The following is a 27,887-nucleotide window of genomic DNA, read 5'->3' as shown; positions in this document are numbered from 1 at the left end:
CAGGAGGATTGAAGATAAATACATTAAATGTGTCTGTCCACGTTAATGAAGGGGCATCAGTCACCCAGTGCCTCACAATGTATTGGTTTTTAGATTTTGCCTGTGGTCCACTGGTCCAGATGAGATGAACCTGTGTTGTTCACCGAAGAAAGACGTTGACCCAGCTTCTGTTTGTCTCCTCTCCACAGCAAGCGACCGGCAACTGGGGCAAGACGGTGTTTGAGTACAGGACACAGAAAACAGCAAGACTTCCTATTGTGGATCTCGCCCCTGTGGACATTGGTGGCTCGGATCAAGAGTTCGGCATCGACATCGGGCCCGTGTGCTTCTTGTAAGAACGACAGCTGGGAGGCGTGGAGGACAATCCTGAGACTATTGAACTGACCGCGTGACGCGCTCAGCCACGTTGTACATACGAGTACTGAGAACTGCTCTGGCCCTGCGGCAAAGATATTTATTGTGCCTCTTCGACCCGGTTCAAGACATCGACGAGTTGTAAGTTAGAAGAATGTTTTGGAATTGACATAAAGAAACTTTTTTTGGGTAAAAAATCTGAATCATTCCTCTGTCTTCTTGTGAATGTTTGACTTCCAAGCTTTGGTCACTGTGGTCTCGTTTGGTACAAAGATCTTTAACACCCTATCATTTTATTTCACAAATCCACTTCGCCAAAGAGTCATGCATATAGAAGCTTAAACATTTTTTGTAGTAACTGCTGTTTACAGGCCCAGAAACCCCAACTTTCAATCCCCAACAAATTTTTTTAACAGATTTGTTTCTCTCTCTCTCTCAATGTTTTCATTGTCTGAATATTGAAACTCGATTGTGGTGCTATTGAGGAAACGAATACAGCTGAGGACGAGTTCAGCAGCTCCGGTATTTTCCTCGAGACAGTTCTGATGGAGCCGTGTCTGTATCCAGTTGTTTTAAACTCTGTACCGATCACGTAGAAAAACACTCGAGACACATCACGACTGTCCATTTCCTCAGTGTCAGCTACCTCGTCACCGAAACTGAGAAAAAACGATGACACTATGTGTATTATTAATTTTTTCTTTTGATTTCCACCGGTGCTGTTTTGTAAGTAGTGTGATCTTTGTGCTCTTCTCCTGGCTACGCGGCGCAGGGCAGGGTTTTTTTGGGGGGTTGAAGCCAATAAAGACCTTTCTGTCGAAGATGGAGAGATGACTGAGGTTGTCGTGTGACTGGTGTGTGGTAATTTGTGACACTTTTTCTTTCTCTACAACTTTAATATCGTTCAGTATAAGGTAGCACAGAAAATATCCTATTTTTATGCATGTCGGTTCCCCCTTTGCAGTATCCTGGACTTATATGCTCTCTTTTTTTATAATCGGTTTTGTAGAATAAGGCGGCTGTGTGTGCCTGTTTGCTTTGTATTTCTTGCTATGCAACAAATTAAACACAATGCTTGTAAATCCCCCCCAAGCTCTTGTCACGTTACTTCAGGTGCAGTCAGGTCCTTCGACTTTGTTATTTTGCACACAGACTCGATTTTAGACAGATTTCTGTTCAGCAAATGTATCAAAGTCAAAAACAGTTGTTTCTAATGTAAGAGCTTTGTGTTTTCGAATTTTCATGAATGTGCCTTCAAGTAATTCCATTGTGACAGTTCGTGTTTAAGTATATTTATTCTAGATTAGAACACTTATCTCGCACCCGAGAGGCAGAGCCCACCAGGGGGAGGAAGAGGAGGGAGACTTCCACACCGGAGGCAGATGCATTTCTTCCTTTGAAAAAATAAATATTGAAAATAATTTCTCTCTGCCTATTCTTGTCTGAGGAGAGTTTATCTGGTCCTTTAAATCAAAACTTTGTACCATCGTAGAATAGTCTCTCGGCCTCGGGAGGGTTTGAAAACAAACAGTGAAGCCAGAGGAACTCTAATGGAGATTATTAGACTGAAGAGTCGACTGCACCGAGCTAATCGCTAACGTGTTGATGTTTAAGGTTTTATTTCCTTGTTCGGGCTAATGGGAAACTTGTCTTATGCTGATTCGTCAGAAGTTTTTTAATAATAAGCACCACTCACCCATGTATCTCAATCAATTAACCTAATCCAAATCTGCATGTGTTTGGACCATGGGAGAAAAAGGTAAAACTGCAGCTGAACCAGGATTCAAACCTTGTTCTGTGAAGCTGTGTTAATCACTGCACCACCGTGCCAAAACAGCTGAATTAAGTGAAACAATCATTCGAAAAGACAGAATTTTTTCAGTAAGATTTTCTTTAATAAGTGTAACAGCAAAGTCAATGCAACCAAAAGTAAAATCATGGGAATAGAACTGCATGAATGGACAGAGTCCGTCCAAAAAAGTGCCTTCTGGTGCAAGAGAAGAGAGGAGAGTAAAAATGACGATGCGTAAAAATGGAACTGACTTCTCATACTTAAAAAACAAACGAAAATATCCTGAAATATCAAAACCAAAAGGTGGGACTGTAAGTAAGCAACATACATGTACAACTGGATTAATGAGCTACATCATGTGTAAAATAACAGTATGTGATGTTAGGGGCGGGAGGAAGGTTTTAAAGATACGGGTTCCATTTATTTAATTCTTGCCAGCTTGTGTTCGGTGTACAAACAGGAATGTGTCACAAATACACAATTCAAATGGTGCATACACACAAAATGGTCTCATATGAAAATCCTGCCACGGAGCGTACCATTCAACATGTTCCACTATTTACATCTCTCATTGCCTTGTGCAATCAAAGGTACTCAAAACGACTCCTTCCTCTTTTATTCTTCATACAAAAATAGTTCTTTTCTATAACGGATCTAAGTTCACCTTGATATATATATCGAAAAAACCAATCTAAATGCAAATGCATATAAACCTCAAGATGGAAAGTGTGACATCTTGACCCGGCCGTGGAGTGGCGTTCGGCACTTCTTCATACAAACGAGTTCAAAGTGGAGACATCAGCAGCGGCTGTCGAGCGGATCCAGGGAGAACACGGCGCCCTCCAGGGTCAGTCCCATTTTGAACCCCTCCTGGAAGACAAGTCAGTCAACAGCTGTGAGAGACGCCGCGGCGGGCGCCAGCACCGGCGTGAGGAAACATGTCGCCGAGCAACGGTCGAGCGTGAGTGACGGTCGGACTGAGACTGAGCCGTGGGAACAAAGTGTCTCAAAGCTCTGAGAGGTTAAGAGAAGGATGAGAAGTTCAACATGCACTTTATTCACACGCATAAACTCGAGCACAAAGCAACAGGACACGAAGTTATATGAAAGCAAAAACAAAAGCATGCTTTTTATTAACACAATGAAAAGTGTTTTCTCACATTAGTTCATAAAACACAGACTCAAAAGAAGCAAATCCACTGCAGAGCAAGACAGATGATGAATGACACAACCACATGCATGCAAAGACAGAGCCACAGCACACACACACACACACACACACACACACACACACACACACACACACACACACACAGACACACACACAGAGCAAAGAGTACAAACCATCTCTGACGCTGCGAGCATAAGAGGACGAGAGATAAGAGATGAATTCAGATGTTAATAACAGTTCAAGAGAGTAGGAAGGAAAAGTTTGCACTGAAAAGGGAAATAAAGTGGGAATCGGAGCAACAGCGCCTCCTACTGGCCACACACAGTCTTTATTAAATGTCCTGTCTCTTCTGATGATGAATGAAAACAGAATACCGCCTCCTGAGACGTCTTGAAACAGACCAGTCAGGTTTTATGTCAGAGTGGGAGAATTGAACATGATTTTTTAAGTGTGGAACATTTTTTATTTTTGTTCTTGTGCAGGAATCAAGATTAATCTGTGAAGCTTTGCTCGTGTAAACCACTCGTTTGTTTGATGTGACTCTGATGACTCAGATGATCGAACTCAAGTCCCTTTGCAGCTTCTCTCCACGTCCTCAGTGCAATAACAACTTCCTAAAATTAAACTATATTAAAGGAAAAAACATTTGATGTGTAATCTGAGTTATTAGTTTGGTCCCAATCCCATCCACTGACATGGAGGAGGTGAGGTTTAGGGCTTATGCTGCAGCTGGCCACCAGGGGTTGATCGAGACGCTTTGGCTTCAGTTTTGGGGAAACAGGCATATCTGTCATCTCCACTTCCTACCTCCAGGCACCAGGGGGAGTGAGGGAGCTGCTGCTGGGTGTGATGAGCCCAGTTGAGCTTCTGCTCACGTTGGAGGAAACAGAGCAGAGTGAACTAAAGTTTGAATAACTATTGTGCTCCTCTTAAATAATCTGAGCAGGAATATAGAATTAAATAATTACTCTTTCACTTCTGTTTTAAGCACCACAGTTTGAAAACCATGATCTATTGACGCTATTCATTATTTTAGTAGAAAGGGAACTGCTTGCTTACAGTTCCCAGTTCACACAGGGAGGTGGCGCTGTTGGAGAACTCAGAGGCTTTGTTCATATAAACAAGAGGAAACGTCTGAATCTTCAAAGTGAGGACAGTGATAATAAGAGCGGACAGGAGACTCTCACCTGCATCTCATCCAGCTTGGACTGGATGTCCGGAGGGAAGTCGGCCGAGCCGCAGGTGAACGGATCGAAAGGCTCCGAACCAAACAAGTCCTTCCCTGCAAACACACACACAGCACACACACACATGGGGCTCAGACTGCACAGGAAACACTCGTACAAGCCCGAGAAGTGATGAGAACATGTCAGAGAGTTGTCACTCACTTATATCTGGTGGCAATGTGGTCGGGGGTGGTGGCGGGCAGCCGTTACTGGCCACTGTGGGAACCAGCGGTGTCACAGGGGAGAAGGGAACCATGTCGAAGACGTCTGTGGACGACTGTGGTTTGATGGAGATGCTTCCTCCCTGTATTTAAGGAGGAATGATATTACTCTTATACAAATTTAGTTGTTTTTATATTTTTATATATATCTTTCTGTACTACCCACTCCAGCAGCACAAGAACACTTTCATACTAGACACTGACACAATCACATCATTGCATTCTGTTCCATAGGGTCAGACCCATTCATGTACCTGTATCTGCAATGTTCTATCTGTATGTATATGTGTTTTATGCATGTATGTCAGTTAAGTGTATAAGTGTGTAAGCTACTGGATGACCTAAATTTCCCAAGGGATTAATAAAGTATCCATCTATCTATCTATCTATCTATCTCGTACGAAAAATGCAAAATCCAAAGATGTAGGAACAGCAGAAAATGCAAATAAAGTAGAACAATAAAGCAGACAGAGGTGAAGGATAACAAAGCTTCAGGGACAGCAACAAAGCACAGAGCAGAGAGAGAGAGAGAGAGAGAGAGAGAGAGAGAGAGAAAGCAGAGGATGTTTACGCGAGGCCGCGGGATGCTGCATCCCTCCGCAGGCTTAGGAGGAAGAGGAGCAGCTTTGGCAGGCGGAGGAGTTAGTAGCCCGCTGGACAGGTTGGACTCCGGCGAGCTCATAGGGGTGAGAGTGACAGAGGAGATCTCCAGACAGGACAGTGACTTGATGCTGTGACACCAGAAGAGAGACGAGGGCCTCTGCAGCATGTACGCTTCGTTGGAGGCGTTAATGTGCAGCGGCTGGGAGGAGAAGAGGAGAGGTCGCAGAGAGAACATGAGCAGAGAGAGAGAGAGAGAGAGAGAGGAAGTTATTCAGTGTGAGTGTGTGACGGCGCTCTCAGCAGGAGGAGGCGGCCACAAGCGCTGGCGTTTGAGCCGCTGAGGTGCAGGACGCATCACATCCCGCATCACACTGCAAAAAAGGCCACTCCAAAAAAAAGCCCAAAAAAAGTTATTTTTTGCTTGTAATAAGCCAAACAATCTGCCAATGGAACAAGTCAAAATTCGCTTGGTAAGATTTCTTGAAGTCAGACTTTATATTTGAGCCTTACAAGATAAGAGTGATCTTGAAATTAGCTGGGAAAACTCATTTTTAGCTATATTTTACTAGTATTGGGATGTTTTGTGTCTCATAATAAGCCTGTGATGCTCAAAAATAGTACTTTCCCCTCAAAAGTAGCATCTTTTTTTTGTCATCCTGCTTGTTTCAAGCGTATTTAACTAATTTTTAGTTTTATAATTATGACATATTCTAGATTTAAGTCCACCACCTACTTGAAATAAGATTAGAAAACTGGCATTTTGAGACAAAATGTCTTGAAGTTAGTATTCCTGACTCGTATTAGGCAGTGCAGACCAATCAGGTGTGAGATTACTTTGCCTCAGACTCGGCCCGGACCCCCCGTGGAGTCCCTGCAGGGGGGTGGGGGTCGTTTTAAGCCTGAGGCGCAGCGTCCATCAGAGGAGCAACATCAGCGCAACCGGCCGTCCTCTAAAATACTTTGGAAACTTGCATAGTCACATTTTGTTCACTTTTTATAATTAAAGTTGCTCGTGTAGGTTTAGCTGACGGGGAACATTCAAAATAAATTGACAGATTAGAGGTGAGGCTGTAGTTTACACTGCAGACTGTGGAACCATGGGCACAAGCCACTGGGCTGCTTAGTGTCTCTCATGTTAGCTAATGAAGAACCATATATATCATGAATATCTGACCTGGGCTCGTTCTAATATTTAAGAACCACATTTTGTCTAAACTGCAGAGGCTGTTGTGTCCTCACCGGTGGAGAGTGAGTGATCATCAGCTGCTCTTCAAGATCCTGAAGCTGCTGCTTGAGCTCAGAGTTTTCTGATTCCAGTTCCTGAATCTGCACATGAAACAAGAGCAGTCGAGCTGGTTTAGTAGAAGGAAAGAAAGTCATGTGACACCTGACATCCAAACATCTGTTATAACTGATCTTTGTGTCGGGATTGGATTAAAATATTGATAAACTGTTTTAATCATATAGAGAATATTTAATTTGATGTTTTCAAATGATCATGATCTTTATCTTTCTGATAAATGTTGCAAATAGCTTAAACCATGTAAGAAACAGTTCTTCCAATGAACCTTTAAGTACAGAACACTACACACTGGTGTTTAAATACAAAACCACTAATGCAGAGTCATACAAATGTCTTAATAAACAACCATTTAAATAGAAACCACTGCAGTTTATCAGCAGGCTGCACATTACACTCTGACTCTCTATCAACAGAACATTAATGTTCATTACTGGCACTCTCCAGTCGACACAGCGTGACCGTCCACAGCGGATGATTCAAAACAATTAATACAAACAAGCTCTGTGTAAATTCATAAAGACATGGATGTGTCAGCCTGATGGTTCAGGTCCATTAATGTCTCTGTGAGAACAAACAAGCTGAGCCAACAGGAAGTGACTGGATGTGAGACGCACTCGTTTCTGAAGCGTCCCGATCTGTTTCCTGGTTTCCACGTCTTTGCCTCCGGACTCCAGGAACTTCTTGTAGGCCAAGTCGAAGGCCTGGCCGATGGTCAGAGTGATCTCCTCTGCCTGCAGCGGGACGGGAGCAAAGACTGTGAGGACGTCACTGCAGCTTATTCACACAAATCACCAATATATATATATAGAGAGAGACATTTAAAAACATAAGATTTGAAACACAACACAAGGATTCTGCAGTCTGTGGTTAAAGAGACGAGGAAACACTTACACACTTTTCACTGTCAAACACGAAGCAGAGGTGTTTGTTGGACTCGGAGTCTTTGCAGATGAAAGTGAATATTCTTTTGTCCGTCTTGTCGTCTGCACAGAACGATATCCGGTGGAGCTGACAGTTGTGCTGCACATCCTGGGAAACAAAAGCAAAATGTTTACTATCGACCTGTTTCAAAGCATCACTGCACAAATCAAGAGCTAACACTGAATTATTACTTGGACTCACTTTTGTCTTGAGATCTAGTATTTTCACGCCATAAATGGAAATCTGCAATTCCACTTTGGGAGTCTTCTGTCCCTCCGACTTCTTGATGTGCCTCTGAAACTGCACCAAAGACAAATTCAACATTTGAACAAGCTGAAACCACAACAACACATCAAACAGTTGTTATCATCACGGTGCTATAGCAACCATTTGCTTATTTACACGGAAAAGAATCATCACTGATCCCGAGTCAGGTTTCTGGCCACGAAACCCAAAATTCACTGACATTTTAGTTCAGTTTGATTCACCACCAACTTCCTGAAATGTTTTTTGGGGCTTTGTTTATTAGCTGCTTTCTTTCTTTATCTGTTTGCTGCTGGGAAGGTATTAAACAGAGGTTTGTTTTCCACAGACAACATTTGAAAAATAATGGCTAACGAGAGTTTTGAGATCATAAAACCAACAAGGTGAATGAAAAACCTGTCCAATAGTTAAACTGTGATGAAACTGTGTTTAGCTAAAAAGTTAATCATCAAGGTGAAGTGTTCTGCAGAAGTCGCCAGAAGAAATCCATCTAATGGCTCACTCGCTCGTTTAAAGCACATTTTAAGTCTTTCCCAGTTCGGTTGCCAAGTGGTTCTAAAGGCCGACTGCAGCTGGCAGAGAGTTCAGCTCAATAACCAATGGAATCGTCTGTTAGAGGGGGAGGGAACTTGTGAATGTGAGCAAGCCGATGACAGCTTATTATTTAGGATTTGATCATATACATTCAGATAAATCTTCACGAAGCCTTCAAATTCAAAAACCATTAAACCTGCAGCTCTAATTTCTCTCTTTCAGCTCATGAGGAGACAAAGTGTGTCCATGTGAGCTTGTGCCAAATAGATGAAGCAGCAGTTTAACCGTCTGCACTCAAACACTTTTGGCTTTCTTGTCCACACGTCTTCTAACTTTCCAAGGCCGTCTCTCAATTCTTATTTTTCTAACACATTTTTTTTCCGCCTCCGCATGAACTTTGGGAAATATAACCGAGCTCGTCCAGATTCTCAGAGGAACCTCGGTCTCCGAACAGGCTCTCAGGATCAAATGTGATGGAACAATAGAGGTGTGGGTTTGGGAAAACACGGCTCCCCTACAAGTGGCCTCACAGACTCTACACTTGGCAGGAGGAGAGTGAAGGGGGGGGGGGTTCTGGGTCGCAGCAGTTCCCATGCTTACAGACTAACACTGTTAGTTTTACTTTATCTCACTGATGTTGAGTGGTCTGTGTCCTGAAAGGAACTCGGGCAAAGTTCAATGAAACCGAGTCCTTATTACATCGGGGGAAATTCCCTCGATGACAAAGAAGAGTTTAGTCATCGGAGTCAAACTGATGAACTGAGAAGTTTCTCGGGTATTTTCCTGTTTGTGGAAACTCAAGATACTCAGTTCAGGAAAGTTCTGTCCGGATTAAAGTTAACTAACTTTGACGATCAGTAAAATAAGAGGGACATTCCCCCAGTCATTAGGTTTCTGCTGGAATAATGATTAATTTTAAAATAACACTGAATTAGTTTAGTATGTGTAATGTTACAGAGGTCACTTGCAATGATAAACCACAAAAGATGATCCACATGAAAGCTTCTCCATGTTAGTGGATGGGACATGGACCAAATTGAAAAGTACATACTAAATACATTTTCAAAAGTTCTTTCTGTTCTTTAGTGTCATTTTCCTATTGATTTCGCTTTTAATTAGTTGTTGATAATATAAAAACAGAGTGAAACATCATGATCATTGTGATTGGTTGAGTGAGATTATTATTATGAGTATTGTCATAGGCTCCAAATTACGTTAAAAGCACAAGATGGCAGAATCAACATCCTCAATAGTTTGACTTCATTTATGTACAACAGGGGAAGTGGAGACTTGTCTATAATGTCCTTTCTATGTGTTTAGTTCCTTTCAGCTTATTGTTTTGGTTCTAGATCCTCCAGCTTTGATTCACTTCTGCCAATTTGAACTGAAGCATCTAAACAGATCCCAGAATTTATATAAGGAATCACTAGTGAAAGTGTAAATTAATTAAAGATCCTGCACTGAAGTGATTTATTAAGAGCACCAGTGTATCAGTCATCATATCAAGTTCATGTTATATTAAAGAGGGATCTTTTAACAACAGGTTTCAATGGCAGATACATTTCTGTATCTCCTCCTTTACTCCTGAGGGAAGTTTACATAGCGAGGTGCTTATCGAGCTGTTAAAAGCATCCGCACTGGGGAGCTGAAAAACTCCAAGGGCACCTTGATGCCCCCCCCCCAACCCCACCCCCCACCCCCTCTCCTGAAAAACACTGCCTCTGTGCTTTGGGCTGCAGTTTTTATCCCGAGGACAGACTTTACCTTGAGCTTTCTGACCGCATCCTTTACAACTTCTGTGCCTTTCGGGGCTTCAACCTCTGTGTTTCCAAGGAACTGGAGAGAGAAGAGAGAGAGAGAGAGAGAGATGCAACACTTGAGAGATGACAGGAGTAAAAACGAAATGTGGAAAGAATGAAAAGAAAGTAAACAAATATACTGTGGAAATGTCCTTCAAGTCCTTGACCTGTAGCAAAGAAAATATCTATCTACAATAAGATTCACCTTCTTTATATTATCACGACACACTCACACACACGCACGCACGCACGCACACACACACACACACACACACACACACACACACACACACACACACACACACACACACAGAGAATCGCACACCGAGGTGCAGCACTTCCGCTGTTCTCCAACAGATGGAGCCATTAACCTTTGTGCCTGAACATGGTGTGTTCCATCTGGCAGGCACAGCAGCAATTGTTGCAGTTGCAAACACACAGACACACACACACACAGACACACACAGACACACACAGAGACACACACACACAGCGTGCTTCAGTGCCTCCTGAGCTTAATGTGTGGAGCCTGTTCCAATATCAGACTTCATAAACACCGGCGCCGGCCCCTCAAAGGTTGAGGAAAACAAAATAACAATGTCTCCCAGCGGAACGGAGCAAACAGGCGAGGACAGATTTGTCTTTACAGCAGAATAAAATCTGTGTGAAGCTTTCCATGACTTGGCTCTGCTAATGTCCACTGGACTGGTGCAGACTGCTATCTTTATGCTGCAGGTGGGTTGATGCTGTGGTTAATTCAGTCTCGTTGCTTCTGTTACCTGCAATTAATTGAATCAGTTATTCACAGTTATTTTGCTGACGCCTGTTGGCAATAATAATAAAAAAGAAAGGGGGATTAAGCTTCAGAATTATGTAACTAATTAAACCTGCAGTATTTGTTGGTGTATTTGTTCTGTGTCTCCAATTTCCTGAATCCAGGGAGACAGCAGCAGAGTGTCAACTATCAATGCAGCCGGGAAACAGATTGCTGCTTGATACACAAAAAGTGTCACCACTCACTCACTCACACACACACACACACACACTCACACACACACACAATCCTGTTGGACAAATGTCCTCCACACAGACGTGAGGGACAGTGTGAGAGCGACGCTGACAGATAGAAGAGGAGGAAGCAGTTGTTCCTGACCAGTGCATTCTGGGGCTCGGCTAGGGACGTTTCACAAGCCAGGCCAAACCCGGAGGCTCATCCATCAACCGGTGCACCCCCCCGTCTCATTCCCTAAGGTGAGGATTCACACCTCAGCTGTGCAATCTCTCAAATAACAATGTTACCCAAAATATCCAGGGACAAAACATAGATGTCAGAATGTTCACTGGGACCAGCGATGAGCTGAAAACACAACTTCACCCGATCTGTGTCGTGTTCAGCCGGAGTGGGTGTGAAATGTGAAATGATTGTTGATGTCAGATCTCAAAAGCTCAGGTATTCACCTCCTGCTACAGAGAAACACGTAAAGACGTCTCGGAAGAGGAGGCAGAGCAGGGAGACAGACGAGCTGCAGAAGTAGGTGAGAGACCCTGAAGGCACCACGAGGGACGATGAAGGGAAACGGAATTCGAATCAGGAAAATACGACAATTCTGAGATCTGTCTTGCTTTGGTGTGGGTGGTGCTGCTGGGTTTACTGATATGTGGTTCCTTCAGTGTCCATAAGGGAAAAAATATCTTCTTGACGTTGATGAATTTGAAAAAAAATAAAGATTCCCATCCTTCAGCTCTTTCTTGATTGATAAATTGTTCATATTGAATTAATTAAGTTTGCAGTTCAAGAGGATGTTTCCACAAGTCTTAATTAAAATGAAGCCGTCCCTTCAAGGAAACGTCTCTTCAATTCAACAGCTTCAATTAATTCCAACAACTTCATCTCTGCTCCCTCTGTTATCAACACAGAACTACATGTTTCTCTCCAGGAAACGTCTCTGGGAATTACTGAGAAAGGAAGGACAGACCTGTAAAACATGTGATAAGGGATGGGGGGTGTCATGTTCTCCCCCTTTTCTCCTCCTCCTCCTCTTCCTCACTCGTCTTCTGTGCCATTTTGAGATTGTGGCTTTAACTCTGTTAAAACTGATCAGGAATTATTTTAATCGTTTCATTTCATTCCTGAAGCACAAATGTCAATCACTCCATTACTTTCAACTTCCCGGAAGAGTTGAATGGACGTAGTTCACATCTTCCTGAAACTTTACCACCAAAAAAGAAAGATTAAGCTATTAATTGGCTATTCAGAAATGAAACTAGCTATTAATTGCAGCCTTAAAACCATTAACATTTGAACTCCTATCGTTAAAGTCTAAATGGTGTTAGTAAGTAAAGTGAAACTCTAAAAATACTTTGTACATAAGAATCTATAGATTGTAATTGCCAAAACTTACAGAAAATGTGAGCTAATATTTCTCATAAATAGCTAAAGCTTTGCCAATACTCGTGTCAGGTTTAGTGTCAGAGACCTTTGAGGAAAAACCCAAGAAGAAACGATGTAGGTCATTTGGAAGCTTTAACAAATCACAGACCTTCATGACCTTGTTGAATCAATAGCTGGAAAAACTGAGAGCTTTCCTCGAGGCCGAACGAGGATCAACTCTCTGCTAACTGGGCCTTTATTCAAACTTTTCTAAGGGCTTTAAACAGCCAGAACTGGCCAAAAACCCTTAGTCAGCACCATCTCATTCCCTTCAATTCCTTCAGAGGCGGCTGGCGTCCTCAGATCCCGACAGGCGACTCGACGATATGCAGACATTATGGAAACTGACAAAACGCTTTGATATCAGAGATGTTTCTTCTGCCAGTTCCTGCAGTTTGGGTTGGACGTGGTAGTTTCCGAGTTCCATCTCAGGTCTGTCATAGTATCTAGAAGGTAGGCTGACAGGGTCTGAAAAGCAGCCTGACAGACGAGAGCTCCCCCCCAGTGGAACATGCTGGTCTGTGTTTTGTAAGAGACCAGTGTTCCCAGTCAGTAAGAACGCAGTGTGCCGTTTCATTCAAAGTTCAACTTCTTGCATCAGGAGTTCTGGCTTCTCCACAGACGCATGAGTCACTTCACGTAAACAACACACCCAGCGACTGACACACTCATTAAAAAACGAAAACAAAACAGGAAGGCTGAAACACAGAGCGGCTCTTTCAAGTTAAAGTTTGACGAGGTTTCCCGCCCCCCCCCCCATTGCAGCACTGAGGGAAAACAGCTGCTCAGGAAGATAAATGAGAGCAAATCCACTTTTTGACAATTCATACTCGAGGTGTGGTGCAAAGAAAATCCAAATGATCATTGCTGAGTGTTTGTGTGTGTGTGTGTGTGTGTGTGTGTGTGTGTGTGTGTGTGTGTGTGTGTGTGTGTGTGTGTGTGTGTGTTTAACATGAGAAATCAAATGGGTTAAGGATGTTGAGCTTCATCCTGCTCCGACTCTAACTCCACAACTCAAACTTTACGCAGCTTCAACCTGAGACAATAAATCCAGAGACGGGCAAACTCATTGAGCCGGACATTATCAACACAATGTGAGCGGCTGTCCTCAGTGAAACGCCTGGTTGTGTCGGGAGAAATGCATCAGGCAACACGTGGACTAAAGAGTTTGACAGGTCTGAATACAGATGGCAACACAAACACAACAAATGGTGGAAGCTACAAAAGGGATTTGGTTTTACTTCATCATGCCATGTCTATACTCTTGGGAGTAGAACTCTCCGTCCACACAACCATCATTTGATAGAATGTCTCCTTCCAGACGAGAACACTACTACAAACGCACAAAAAAGCAAAACAGCCCAGTAGGTGGTGATAAGGTCAACATAAACCATCTGTCAAATGTATGTTTCCAAAACAAGTTCACACAGAAACCAGTATTTCTTTGAAAATCTGCACTTTAAAAAAGAGATGGGAAAAATCCAATACCAGCATTAGTCTGGACAGGAGGTTTCTCTGTCTCCTTCAATGTAAAAGCCACTAATCATTGCTTATTATCGGCCACCCCATGTATTTTTCTATTTGACTATAATACATCTGAAGTGCTCATCAAGGAGTCAGGCCCACAGTGACACGTACCTTGACATTGTAGGGGATGTAATGCTTGGCCAGTGCGTCCGGGGTGTGCATCCAGGATTTATCTGAAACGACACAACAAGCTCTCTCAGTCTCGTTCATTACATCACAGTCTGCCGTACAAGAAGGTAGATTCACACAAAGTGACAGAAGGTGTGAGGGAGATGATTACACAACAAACACACAAAAAGCAGAGGCTGAACCAACATTTTTAAAGCTTCTGTTTCAGTTGGAGCTTCTCTTCTTTCACCTGGAAGTTGCCCAGTGTGGCCAGAATCCACCACAGCAGATTTTGAGGGCAACAGAACTTGTCCTGTTTAAATGAGTTGCTAATAATTCATTCATATTCTATTTTGCTACAAAACCTGGTCTGATTAAGATGCCAAGAAGGTAACTGTTGTGTGTCAGTGTTGCAAAACGCTGTGAAAACTCTATAAAGCCGTTTATAATGCGGCTAAGGTCAGAAAACTCCACATGTCTTTGATTACTGTTTATTCTGAGTATTCAGGGTTGAGAAAATCAGAAAAGGCTGTTTACACCAGTGTCTTATTTGGACTGTTGTGTTAATGTGTTTACTGATGTGTTGTCCAGGAAACAGACGCACTTTGTTTTCTCTTGAAAGCACATTCAGAATCCCTTAGTTACCAGAGTGTCTCATTTACACTTTAAGTGAATAAACAACTTCTTGATATTCACATCAGGTATAAGAATTAAAAGTTCTTTCTATAAACAAACAAAACACATGAGTCTATTTGTGGTTTTCCAGGGTAGCATTAACTTCTTTCTTTAAATATGAGTGTTTCAGTACCAGTATGACTTCTGACACGTCCTCACACCCGGTTAATGAGCGACTTGGCCTCCAGACGCTCTGTGAAGATGAGACCGAGGCTCCGGGATCATCACAGGTCACTGATGAAACAATTCAAACTGTCCCCTTCTGCCATTCTCAACATTTCCTAATCATCTGCTGATTAGAGATCCTTCTCATTGTTTCATTTCCCCATTCATACATGGCTTATCGGCCCCCCGCTAATGAATGTTGTGACAAAAGAGGCATGACTGTGACCTCGGGGGCCGCTCCATTACCGGGGGTTGATTGTGTTAATCAAGACTTTGCAAGGTGGAAATTGGTGTGACTCAAATGTATGATGATTGTTACAAAAGTCTGTAATCGCTTTGTTTTGCATTATTGTTGTCGACTGAGCGGCTTGATGAATTCTAAGACTATTATAATTAGAGTTAAATCAGCGGCCCACATTTGATATTTTTTTGATTGCTTATGTACGGTAATCATATTATTTCCAAGGAAACAAGAGTGAAAGTCCTCATTTGTAGAGGAGATTGTGTTTCATTTGTCCAAAAATCTTTCGGATGGAACTGAAATAAACAAGAATAGATGGAAAACAAGAACTAAACAACACAGAGTGATGCTCTCTATAAAGTTTGTGACTGCTCAGACTCTGCAGTTAGAACCTTCTCTTCTTAACTTGTCCTCCTCCTCTCAGCGTCCCTAACAGCTGTGTGCAATGAGATTATCTCCGGCTCGTACCTGGCAACGGCCTCCTTCCAAAGTGCAATCAATTTCCTAGCGGGACTCCTCAGTGACAGATGATAGAGGGATGATGTATCTCCTCCTCTCGTGCACAGCTAAGGAGGTTAAGAAACTGTAAATTCCAGGAAAGAGTACGGAGGACAGTGGTGAGGGAACTGCAGGAATATGAATTTCAAGCCTTCAGCACACACACCGTTCTGATTAAAGGAGGGAAGGTGTGCATCTTTCCAAGTCCCTTGCTGCATAAAAATGGCAACCAGGAGAACACAGCAGAAGCAGGAAGAGTCCTTCTTTCTGTGTCCAGGATGCCACAGAGTAAGATGAAGTGCCGGGGCTCACAGGAGAGGTCGTGGTGTCTGAAGGTCGTTCTGTGAGGTTCAGTTGTCAGATGCTGAGAGGAGATCGGAGAAGAACTCACAGAAAAGTGCCGATTCATCACTGTCACGCTGTGGTGAATTTGAGGCTGCATCACTTCTCTCTCTCTCTCTACTCGACTCAGATTCGCTCTCCTGCGGAACCGGTTGGGATAGTTCAACTAGTTCCATTAGCAACAGATGTCCTCATGTTACTTCATGCTGGGGAATCACACAGTAAGGTTATTATGACCACACTCAAATGACTGCTCGCAGATCGGCTCTGACGACAAACGAATCCCAACTTGACTCCTCCACCCGATTGAATTATTTTCTACAATTTATATTTATCTCCAAAGGTATGAAACAAGCATTTGTAAAGTCACACGGGAGGAGGAGATTCCTGCACACTGTGGACTGAATGGTGATTTGATCTTTTAGACCTTTATCACAAGGAATCTCTTCTTATCTCCGACCTAACAGCAGCATTTGGGTTTATCTCACATCTCTTTATCTCATGTTTTACTGCAAATCCAGGTCGTTGGTAAGATAGTGTTCACCTTAATGAGAAGTGCTTCCAAAGATAACAAAAAAAACACTTTTCTAAAGTCCTCCACTTGAAAAACCATGTATTAACCCTCAACTTTAACTGTAGACTGTACATATATGAGCTCAAGGAAGAGATTTAACTGAAATGGAACCAATTGGCTTAACGAGCACAGCTCAGACACTCTGCAGGACACAAAGTACATTTTCTCTCAGAGTTTTGCCGAAGTACAGGTGGGTGATATCCTTCAGGAGATCATCAAAAGTCTATTGTCCATGTAAGAGCTGTCTCCTCACAATGGATTAAAAGTTACCATTAATATGTCTAACGATACCACTTGTATAACCGATGGAAACAACAGGAACAGTACCTGCTCTGTGTAAAACCTTCAGTCAACACATATCCTTTAGTGTTGGGCTTTCCCCTCTTTAACATTCTCTGGGCTTAGCTCTTAACTTCGACAGCTTTCGAAAACACAGTGTTTCCAATGCGTCTGCAAGAAGTGGGCAGGCAATAGCCTAATTCACTGCAGCGCTCAATCACCGACAGGCTGACATCTTGCTGGGTTTGCACTGTTCTCCATCATGCAGGGGTGCAGCCTCCCTGCGGCGAGGAGCTACACCACCACGCTGCTGAGGCCCAGTAGGTTGTTTTACATTAAAGATGAAGCACTTCAAACCGTATGACTGCTGTAGGTCCGGCTGTGTGTATGAAGCAAACGTAGAAAGTGCAAAACAGAAATATTGACAGTATGTCCTTTGAGAAAATCTCACTAGAACCTCAGAAATGCAGTGTCTGACAGTAACAGACGTTTCTTTTAGGTTTTTCTTATTTTAAGGTTTTAAATAAAGCCCCTCGGATGATATAAAACCACATCTCCATTCTGCTTGAAAGGTGAGTTAAAAGTTTGTTCAATTTCAAAAAACAACATCGAGTGCTGAGAATATTGCTGGTAGAAATAAATCTGGGAACCATTCCAGACTAATACGGATTATCCAGAGCCAGAGAAGGAAATGCTTATGGATCATATGTCTCGTCAGATGGCTTTATGAACCAGCTAGAGGAGGGATCAGGCACGAACAGCACCAGACTTCACATCAGTCCCTTCACATGGAAATCAGACACGCACAGATTCAACTTAGAGCAGCATTTATATTTGGTATTTATATGTCCCAGGTTTTCAGTTTGCATGGCCACGGGGAAATTAAAGCCCCATGTATCCCCCTCCTCCATCTCATTTTCTGTATGAATGCTTTGTTGATTCCATCATAATGATGAATAGAGGACTTCTGACCTTAATAACAATAAAAAAAAAATGCAGCGTAACAATGACATGAATATAACAGTTCCGACGCCTTTGTGATGCTGATTCTCCACCGAACCTTGTTGGTTGGTTCAATTTCACCTTTATTCATATTGAGGGCCATTTCAATTTTTATAACATCCGTCCTTAAGGCCGTAATAAATCCCAGAGCACATTTATCTCACTAACGTCTCTAATGCGATGTCTGGAACTGCTTCTCTTTGGCTGCTTGTCCAACGTTTTCTTGTTTCTAGCTTAAAGTAACATCAGCTCCTAATGAGATGGATGTCATTACATTCAACCCTTCAAAATAAAACCTTTTTAAAAAAATAAATGTACCGTAACATTATCGATCAGTCAATTTGAATTACACCTTGCTCAGTACACTGCAGTCAGATATCTGTTATCGTGTGTACAATATATGCATGTATGGATTTTCACCGGGAGAGTAAGTCCGCATGATTACTTATAGAGCTGATCGGTCAAAGCTATAAGAATGTGGCCTGAAAAAAACATATTCCGAGATACCTCTCTGCTGAGACAATTTAAAGCTTTATCGATCAGAAGATTATTCCCATATATCCCATAATGAGACACCATGAAGATGTTTCAGAAACATGCTGCCATGAATAGTTTTAAAAATGCATTCTACACGGTTATCTCTGCATCATATAGGACTATAGACCTGACCCAAGGCTTATATAGATCAGAAAATGAATTATGATAATATGGTATAAATTATCTCATTGTGACATCACTATAAAATCTGAAATCGATGTCATAAAATGTAGTAAAACATTATCTTAAGCAACCAATGAAATTAAATCTACAATCGGTGTAGATGAAATGATGTGGTGTGTACACTGCTCCTCTCATTCCTTTCATATAAATCTATAATTTACAACTTTGTTACTTACAAGGTCCACATACCCCCCCCCCCAGAGTCAAACTACTCCATGCACGTCACATCCAAGAGCACGGGGCAATAAACATGGGAGATAAAAATGATCAAGATCTCTGCTGGCATTACCTGCTCGACGTGATCAGGTCCAAAAACACAGCCAGACGCAGAGATAAAGGGGTGGGGGGGGGAGTAAATCAGTGGAGTGGATCTGATGCCGGTGCCAGCCTTCACTCTCGGCCAAAAAGCAGCAGCAGCAGCAGCAAGGTGCACAGAAACACACATTAATAAAATGTGTTGGACATTTATGTTCATGTGGGCCTGTCTGCTCTGAAGGCTTTTCAAAAACAACTCCGACTAGAAGCGTGAACCGGCACAAAGAAGACGAGAGCTGGACTCATTGGTGAATAAACCTTGTGGGAGGTCGTGAGAGACGCAAACGTAAAGTCCCACATCTGACTGGGAGTACGGAGGGAATGAGAATCCACAACCGGAGTCAAATGTGATGAAACAAATCGATTTGTTGCATGATGACACAGGACACAAATCTCTTAAACCCATTACAGTCCAGAGGAGGAGCAACTGCACCAATGCATCATCTCATCTTCCTCATCATTGGATTTTCATTATGAAACACGTTGAGATTCCAGCTCATTCAAACCAAACCAATTTAAACCACGATGTGCAAAAATCTTTGAAGGATAAACACCCATCACCAGCTTGTTCAGCCACAGGACAAACTGGGACTATCAAAGAAGTAAAATAGACTGAGCACACACGTGGTTCCAGGTATTTCTGTGCGTTGTGGTTCGTGCTCTGAGAGAAAGAAAAGTCTCATCTCTCAAAGCGGTGGAAAGCTTTTACTACGCTACCTGTCAGGAGCCTTTTGGCATCACTCAATAAGGATTGATTTGAACAAACGTTGCAGGAATTAAATCAAGAGAGAAGCTTAAAGGTTATGCATCTGTATTAAAGCACTGCAGAGGCCAGGGAACTTCTGTCCTTCTCTTAGTGAAAAGGCATTCAAACACTATCTTGACAGACGGATGAACGGATGAACGCTTAACAGCTTCCAACAAGAGCAAAGAGCTGGACTCTACATGTTCGACCTTTCTGGGGCAGCAGCTGGAATCCACAGAAATAGAATCCCAGGTAGAAATGGGGAGGGAATGGATCTGTATTTCTATCACAGGCATTCAAACAGAAGTGGAATGTGAGCAGAATGCCTGCCCTGCCTGATTACCATCTTAAAATGGAGGACCCGATGTGAAGAAGTGAATTATAACTCCCCCAAATATCATTAGAGCCCGGTGCACCACCTGGGGCCCTGGACACGTTCCCCAACTCTGTCCACTGCTTCTCCAGGAGTGTTGATTCCCACCAGAGGGACTGGGACAGATGGTGGTAAACACATCAAACTGTTTCGCAAACCACACTCCCAAATACCCCCCCCCCGCCTCTATGTTTGGCCAGGGTCACCTCAAGACACACAAGTGTTGCACAACCCCCCCGTTGGCTGAGGCCAGAGCTTGGTAGATCGTTTTTTTTCTTGGTTGTTATGACCGTTTGTATTCTTGCATTCACAGCTTTGTGGAATGAATAAAGTCTGGATGGTTAATTCCAGACTTTGAAGTTGCATCGTGCCTGATTTTTAATCAGATGGAATAATAAACACATCACTCAGGATGTGACTTTCAAGTTCTAAATCTTCACAGTCCTGCAGATTTAATGAGCTGCACAGGGCAGAAAGTTGAGAAAAACGTTCAAAAAACCAAAAACTTTATTTTGGGTGCATGATTGACAAATGAGTAACTGCATCTTAATGACGTTGAAACGGGAACAGTCAGGGTTTGATCCAGATGAATCTTTCTCCGCGGCGTGGAGAGAAATCCTTATTATTTCCGAGGAGGAACATTGGAAACGAGATGAAGCTGAGGATGGATCGGCTGTAACCGAACCCAGCAGAGAAACAGAAGCATGTGACAGAGCGGCTCTGTGTTGAGCTGGAGGAGTTATTTTCTGCTCACCTTTTTTCCTGTTGAAGGCGCGGTTCATAGTGGAAAAATGTGCGTCTCTGAGTTCCCTCTTGGGTCACTGCCAGTACTCCACCTGGAAAAGCAGCAGGAAGAAGCGGTTTAAAAATGGTTTTGACCTTAAGAAAAGACTACAAAACAAAGTCTGATGTGTTGTTCTGGAGGTGAGGCAACGCTGAGCTGTCTGAACGTCCCCGGCCTCCTCATCTCTGGAGTCCGGGCTCCCGACCTTGTAGAGCTGATAATAAAGTGCTCGCTGCCCTTTCCTGTTTTAAAGCACTGGACCTGCCTGAGACTGGTGATTTATATCAAAATAAAGTAATAACGCTGCACAGTTAAAATCTAACATTGTTTCCCATCCTCTTTTTACAGTCTGTTGCCTTAGGTTCTAATCTTTATACAAAGGAAATAGAGCAGTGGTTTCATGTTCCATCCACCTAAACACATTCAGCTCCACACTCAGAACTGGAATCCAATATAATCTTTATAAGCTAATGATGAGAGATGCTCAACTTCTACTGATCTTCAGATTTGTGAGGAATATAATTGTCTCACAAAAACAACCACAGGGCAAAATGTTGAGAAAGTCACATGTCTTAAATACTCAGATGCATATGCAGATGTTTATAACTATTACGAAAGCTTGTAGATACTTTGGGTAGAGTCAGAAGATTCATGTAATTCATGGACTCTGGTGGAAAGCATCTTATCTTTTATCGTGGTTGCTTGGTACGGACAGTTCAATGTTAAGTGTAAAGCGAAAAATGTCAAGAGGGATTAACACGGCGAGCAGAAAACAAAAAGAAACCACAGATGCAACTAGCGACAGGTTTACGCTGAATGGTAAAAACTAAAAGGTTCTTGAGATAAAAAACAATCTGTTCTGTCCTTTACGTACAGTATTTTAACTGTTTCCCTAGGGAAGGAGTTTTAAAAAGCCACGAACTTCCAAAAGAACTCAGACCTTTTTTTTATTAGTGATCTATTTTGTTGTTTTCCTGTGGAGCCGAAGACAATTTCCCCACATTGTTGACAGAATAGTTTAACCCGACCTACACCAAACAGCAGCAGTACTGTACATCATCACTTCTTTCACACAGCCATGGTGAAGTCAGTGAGAAACGTGGTGCTCAGTGCTTCTCTCTCTGAGTCTCACTGTACAGGAGCAGCTCTGCATCACAGGAAAAAAGGAGCAATTTCTTTTTACAAATCCGAAACGTCCGCCTCCTGCAGCGTGTCGAAAGATGTGACTCCTTTCTTTGACTGTTTTCAGGCCTTTGCATCAGTTCCTCATGAGAGCTTGGCAATCTCACGAACCTGAAGGACAGCGTGTCCAGGGCGAAGGATCTGTCAGCGAGCTCCACGATCAATATCCTCTCTGCTCCGTTACTCTGGGAAAATATGCACGACATGCTCCACAACAGCTACTTCAATCTGTGCCCTTTGCAAACAAACTGAAGACTGCTCGGGCAATTTAGGAAAATGAATTGCATTTTTACCCGTCGCTGGTGTTTTCAATATATCAAGAAAAAGTCACTTTGCATTTTTCAGTGAATGAAAAAAACAATGCCAACTAATGTCAGAGAACCAAATTGACAAGATGTTGTAAGTTTTTCATTTTTATGGCAAAACGATGTGTAGAACTGAAATATGTCTGCAGTCTTTAGCTGAGAACTGACACTGCTGGTTTTCATAGAGCTTCACAGAAAAGAAAACATGGATCTCGATTGGCTCAAAACCTTCAGACCTGATTCAGACACACATGTAGATCATTAGACCTCACCCCAAAAAACAAGCTGTGGACCTGAATGGATCCAGAATCGTATAATGTTAAAAACAAAGTGTTGAAAGAGTAGAAATGTGACTCATCTTTTCTGAGCTTTAGAATCCAGCCCACATCGTCTTGCATCAGAAGACACCATATTCTCCGGTGATGATTTTACAAACCACGTGATCGGACCTCAGATCACTTCAGGTATCACAGATATTGATATGTTGTATATTTATTAAGACAAAACAATGATAACAGTCCGACTCTAGTGGCTCAGAAGCTGAACTCTACTTTGTATAAACTCAAACAGGGACATCTCCTTTATTAAAGTATCAAGCCTGAATGATTTTGGTGTAGATTCTGTATTTCCAGCCAAAAGAACACACAGCCACCATTGTTTGTTTGAATTAATTGTGCTAATTGATTCTGGTATCTTATTTATATTCTTTGTATTATATCAGACTAGTATACACCCTAGTTCCTCACAGCCCTGTGTTCCTTTATTGAACCTGTAAGTAATACATAAAAGATATCATAAAATATTCTGTGATAACATTGTTATCAATAGGTTCCTGTTAATGACTTCAGATGCTTTAACCTTGTAGGCATATTGTATCCCAGCCAATTTATGTATTTAGTTTTTAATAATGTAATAGATGGAAATGTATTGATCTTTAAACCACAAGAACAAGCAGGACTTATTCAATATCTTCAGGACAAGTTTATATTTAATTAACGTTCATTTTTATTGGAGCTGCAATAAAAACATTATGACTTAATCATCAAATCTATTCGTCTTACTTGGATATAATCACTTTAAAAATAGAGACCCCAGGTTTATTTTTCCTCTTCTCAAAATGAGTTCCTGCTTCGTGTCGTATTGTATGTTTTCACGGACACCAGTGAATGATGCCGTCCAGACACTAAGCTTCTAAGTATCAGGCCCCATCGTCCAATCGTCCCCTCGGGGCTGAGAAATAAAACACAAAGTTAAGTATGAGAAAACAAATTGATCACAGTGGCACCGGAGGGTAATGGGTCATTAGTTTTGACTGAGTAGCAGACCGGTGCCAGTACGAAGTGATAGATTCAGGCTATTGAGTCAGATGCATTAGTGCTGGGAGGAGCCGATGATGAACAAACCATCCTTTAAACTACGCCTCGGACACGGCTCCAATTATTTCTCAATTTGGATTAAAACTGTCTCTGTAACGATTTTTAAAAAACTGTCTTCTGAGACTGAGAAATGAAAAGTAATGACCCTGGTTCTCTCCAGATGCTCAGAATTCAGAATTGAGGCCAAACTGTTCAACCTTGATTTCATCAGACCAGAGAATCGAGTTCCTCCCGGTCTGAGGGTCCTTCAGGCTCTTTCATGTGCCCCCCCCCCTGATGATGGGTTCCTCTCTGGCCACGAAACCCGGATCCCTGGAGTGCTGCAGTGAGAGCAGACTTTCATAATGTTTCTCCCATCTTCACAGATAATAGGCAGATTGCTAATAAGGTTCTTGGTCACCTCCCTTCTCCTCTGATTGCAGTTTGTAAAGGTGGTCATCGATAAGAAGAGTCTCGGTTGTTCCACGTAAGAATTGTGGATATTAATGTGGAATATTTAGCCTCATAGGTCCTGTTCAGACCTGTTTTTAACATCCTCAAAATGCAAATGATCACAACTGGCATTTGTATTTGTTCAGATGTTGTTTTTGTCCAGTTTAAGTTTAGAGATCAATCAATCCAATGTGAGAAAGAAATTTAGAGAGAGAGAATGGTTATATTCATTATCATTATGTGATGGTCAGTGTTTATACTGTGGTGGTGACTACACATATATCATTATAATGACACTTACAAGTGTAAAAACATGTTTAAACTGTGTTAGATCAGAGGACGTGTCTTTGAAAAGTGTCAGAATACTTATGTCAATATTTCAGTTTTCCTTGTTAATACATTGGTATGTCTATAGTTGTGGTTTCACATAAAGATTATAGGATATTAAATGTGGACTGAAGAGGGGGAAAATGACTTTAAATGACCATCATCATCATCATCGGGCTGCGACTGTGACAAAGAAAATGAAGTGAATACATTTTAAATGCTCTGTCATAAAGCTCAAACTAATGTGGCATAAAGCTGAAGGAAAAATGTAGGTTTCAGATACAAATACAATGTAAGTGGGTTTCTACTGTAAGGGGATCTTTTCCTGTAACTCGGGCCCTTCGAAAGGGCAGCAGCCGATTCTAAATGGAACAAGCTTCAGGGTGGAGACTGGGACATTCCTCAGTCGGCCAAATCCTAGTATCTCTGCTGCTGGGAAATTGGGTTCCTGATGTACAGGTCTAACGTGCGGCTGATAAAAAGCATCTCACGGGAAGGAGGGACAAGGACAGTATTGTTTACATTTCACCAAATACAGTGAGAGAGGATTCTGCACATCTCAGCACCGAGGTACTCTGCAGTATCTACACTGCCAAATTAAGAAGTTGGCAGCGACGGCCTCGGTACTTAACTACAGCTTTTCTTCTTCTTTTTTTTTTTTTGGAGAAGCAGCTTTTTGGATTTAAGTGGCTTCATCCTCAAAGCAAGTTTGACATATTTGTGTTGCGAGGGACCACATCGTTATGAAAACACAACTTCCCCCTTTAATAGTTTGTGTGTGTTTTTATATGTTGTGTCATTTTGTTCTCACAGATCTGAGGATGGAGGACAGCGTGGATCTTCTGTGACATGAGATATAGAAAAAAGGATTTCGACAGCCTCTCTACATTTCAGTTATGAACAAAAATAAATAAATATTCAAAACCAGACGCAGCCCACCAGGGGTGTGGTGCACCTGAGGAATGCAGCCTTTTAAAAAACAGAGGAGAAATATGAAATACACTGGAGCTGCATACCAGTGATTCTGAAAAGCACTACGAGGCAAGTTTGACAGCCGGCCTCTTCAGAGTAAAACGGGCAAAGACCAGGAATTTGATCTCCAATCCAAATGATAAAAGACAAACCCTGATTGGCTCCTGTCCTAATCCTATTGGGTCCTTCTTTAAAAATCCCAATTAAGAGCTTTTAAGTTCACGCAGGATTCACAACATGCAGTAAAGTCCGGCCGCACACTTGTTTGTGGGAGACTGTGATATAACACGCTGCCACGCCTAACACCTGACCGTGATGTCACTCACCCGTGATAGACAGCCCCAGTGTTCAGCCTGTTTTAATAGCTTCCTGTCTGGTGATTCTACAGCCCCCCCTTGGGAGAAGCGTCGAACCCCAGACACACACACACACACGCACACACACACACACACACACACACACACAGACACACACAGTAACTTAACACTGAGCTGCAAACTTCCTCAGTCTCTTTCAGTGTTGACTCGCTGCAGTGGGAGCAGCAGGTTAGATCTGCTCAGCTCCAAACAGACTCCTCACCGGGCTCAGGCTACACTCAGAAGACCCAACAGCACATTTATCATCCATCATTATGAATAATGCAACTTTATGAGGTCCAATAACCAGAGTAAATGGACACTAAAAACCCTACAAACCCCAATTAAACTGTAATTAAAACCCACAACAAACAGAAACAGTATATTTACGTTTAACATGATACAGAAAACCCACAAACTCGTTTAAAACCACACAAGAAAACATGAAAGAAACCTAAAGAATACAAACACACTCAACAGTCTGAACAGAACAGTAGTTTTTCTCCTTCTTAAGTTTTGATGATATGTCCAAAACATATAAGCCTGCTCTACATTTACTAACTATCCCTACAACAGATGATCCAAAAGGCAAAGCGATCTCAAAGCCCAGAGTCAGAACAGCTCACCTTCAGTGACTCAAACAATTGGAATTTGGTAAAGAAACTTTCTGGAAGTGAGCGCGACCTACTTTGACCCTGTGGAGTCGACTCCTCAGACCCGACAACCATTTAACAAACAAAACGGATCCAAATGCAGAAGGTTGAGGGGGGTTAACGTTTAAAAACCCTTATTTAGAGAAAGAATGAAGGCAAAGTTAATATCCCATTTACAAATGCCTTTCAGCCACACACTAATCTGACCCATATGCACTGAAAAGGCAGCAGGCTTTTAACATGGGACAGACGCACTCCAACATAGAAAGGAAAATCAACAAAGATCCTTTGTTTGCTTCACTGTTGCTCTCCCCAGCTCTGGAATCTTGCTGGATAAGCGTAACACACAAACAACACATCGCAAACTACAATCTGTTTGTGAATTTTTCGTCCCAGAATTCCTCGGCCGACTGAGCCGTGGTGTCCTGGTGTGTGATCTAAAAACCAGGGGCTCTCTCTCTCTCTCTCTCCCTCAGCCTGGCACTGAAAACTGCCTTGGATCAAATGCAGGCAGAACCCTGACGTACTTTCAAGGAAAAGCACCGCTTGCCCTTTTAGACGGAGAAGTAAGAAGAAGAAAGACACATAAAAAGGATCCGTGGAGAGAAAAACATGCAAAGGACAACAGAGCTGAGATAAAAGCTACTTACTCGCCTTCCAACTGGGGAGGAATAGAGCGGAGGAAGTTCCAGCAGATCCTAATAGTTTTCAGCTGTGGGCCAGATGCTGGTTCACTAAGGACTGAGATGATGGGGTCTGCACACTCAACAAGAAGCGTTTCGCCTCGACACATGATACTTGACATTCAAACCCAACCTCCTCCGCCCACAGTTTGTCTAAAATGGATTCTTTTGGAGTTCTGCATGAGCAAAAAAAACAGTACAGAGAGAGAGACCCCGTTGGCCAGGAGCTGTTTCCCCTGCGATGCACCGCTACATACCAGAGGCGACCTATAAAGCCAACATGCCAGAGGTTGTAGTCTGACGACCGGGTTTCCGCTGCGTGCGATTCCTGATCACAAAAACCTAAACTGGCCCAAAGCCTCAGGACAACAGGCAAGATAATAAAAATCTGCTTCTCAGTGCGATTATATCAATTAAATAATATAAAACTAAATTCTCCTGTACTCCAGAAACACAAACAGGCAAAACAAATGTGTCCTGAGAGTTTAGAGTAAATCATCTGTATTTATATTCTGCTTTTCCAGTCTTGACGACCTCTCACAGTTCTTTACAGTACAGTTTTCCATTCACACATTCACACTTGTTCATACAGAGCATCTTAATCCATCATCCCTCACTCCGTCAGGGGCAGTTT

General features: G+C 42.4%; 2 protein-coding genes across 3 annotated transcripts in view; one reads left to right on the top strand and one right to left on the bottom strand.

The window, feature by feature from the left end:
* col5a2a (collagen, type V, alpha 2a) overlaps positions 1–1,440 on the top strand; it is a 35,407-nt gene extending 33,967 nt beyond the window's left edge. Inside the window, exon 54 of the mRNA XM_061088681.1 lies at positions 189–1,440. Within this exon, the coding sequence (XP_060944664.1) occupies positions 189–335 (147 nt within the window). The 3' untranslated portion in view covers positions 336–1,440. The remainder of the gene's footprint in view (positions 1–188) is intronic.
* An 801-nt stretch (positions 1,441–2,241) lies between these two features.
* The window catches only part of gulp1a (GULP PTB domain containing engulfment adaptor 1a), a 57,761-nt gene continuing 32,115 nt past the window's right edge, over positions 2,242–27,887 (bottom strand). The window contains exons 3-15 of one of the 2 annotated variants that reach the window (XM_061088624.1): positions 20,938–21,019; positions 14,258–14,319; positions 10,154–10,225; positions 7,793–7,891; positions 7,562–7,699; positions 7,269–7,401; positions 7,058–7,065; positions 6,607–6,693; positions 5,336–5,566; positions 4,706–4,847; positions 4,505–4,599; positions 3,491–3,501; positions 2,242–3,016 (exon numbers count right to left, since the gene is read on the bottom strand). In XM_061088624.1, coding sequence (XP_060944607.1) covers positions 2,995–3,016; positions 3,491–3,501; positions 4,505–4,599; positions 4,706–4,847; positions 5,336–5,566; positions 6,607–6,693; positions 7,058–7,065; positions 7,269–7,401; positions 7,562–7,699; positions 7,793–7,891; positions 10,154–10,225; positions 14,258–14,319; positions 20,938–20,965 — 1,128 coding nt within the window. In that variant the 5' untranslated portion in view covers positions 20,966–21,019 and the 3' untranslated portion in view covers positions 2,242–2,994. The remainder of the gene's footprint in view (positions 3,017–3,490; positions 3,502–4,504; positions 4,600–4,705; positions 4,848–5,335; positions 5,567–6,606; positions 6,694–7,057; positions 7,066–7,268; positions 7,402–7,561; positions 7,700–7,792; positions 7,892–10,153; positions 10,226–14,257; positions 14,320–20,937; positions 21,020–27,887) is intronic. The other variant, XM_061088625.1, reaches the window with a different exon arrangement.

The sequence above is a fragment of the Limanda limanda genome, chromosome 16 (assembly GCF_963576545.1).
Source record: "Limanda limanda chromosome 16, fLimLim1.1, whole genome shotgun sequence".
Classification (NCBI taxonomy): domain Eukaryota; kingdom Metazoa; phylum Chordata; class Actinopteri; order Pleuronectiformes; family Pleuronectidae; genus Limanda; species Limanda limanda.
The sequence above is the reverse complement of the archived record's forward strand: the minus strand, read 5'-3'. Positions and strand labels throughout refer to the sequence as shown.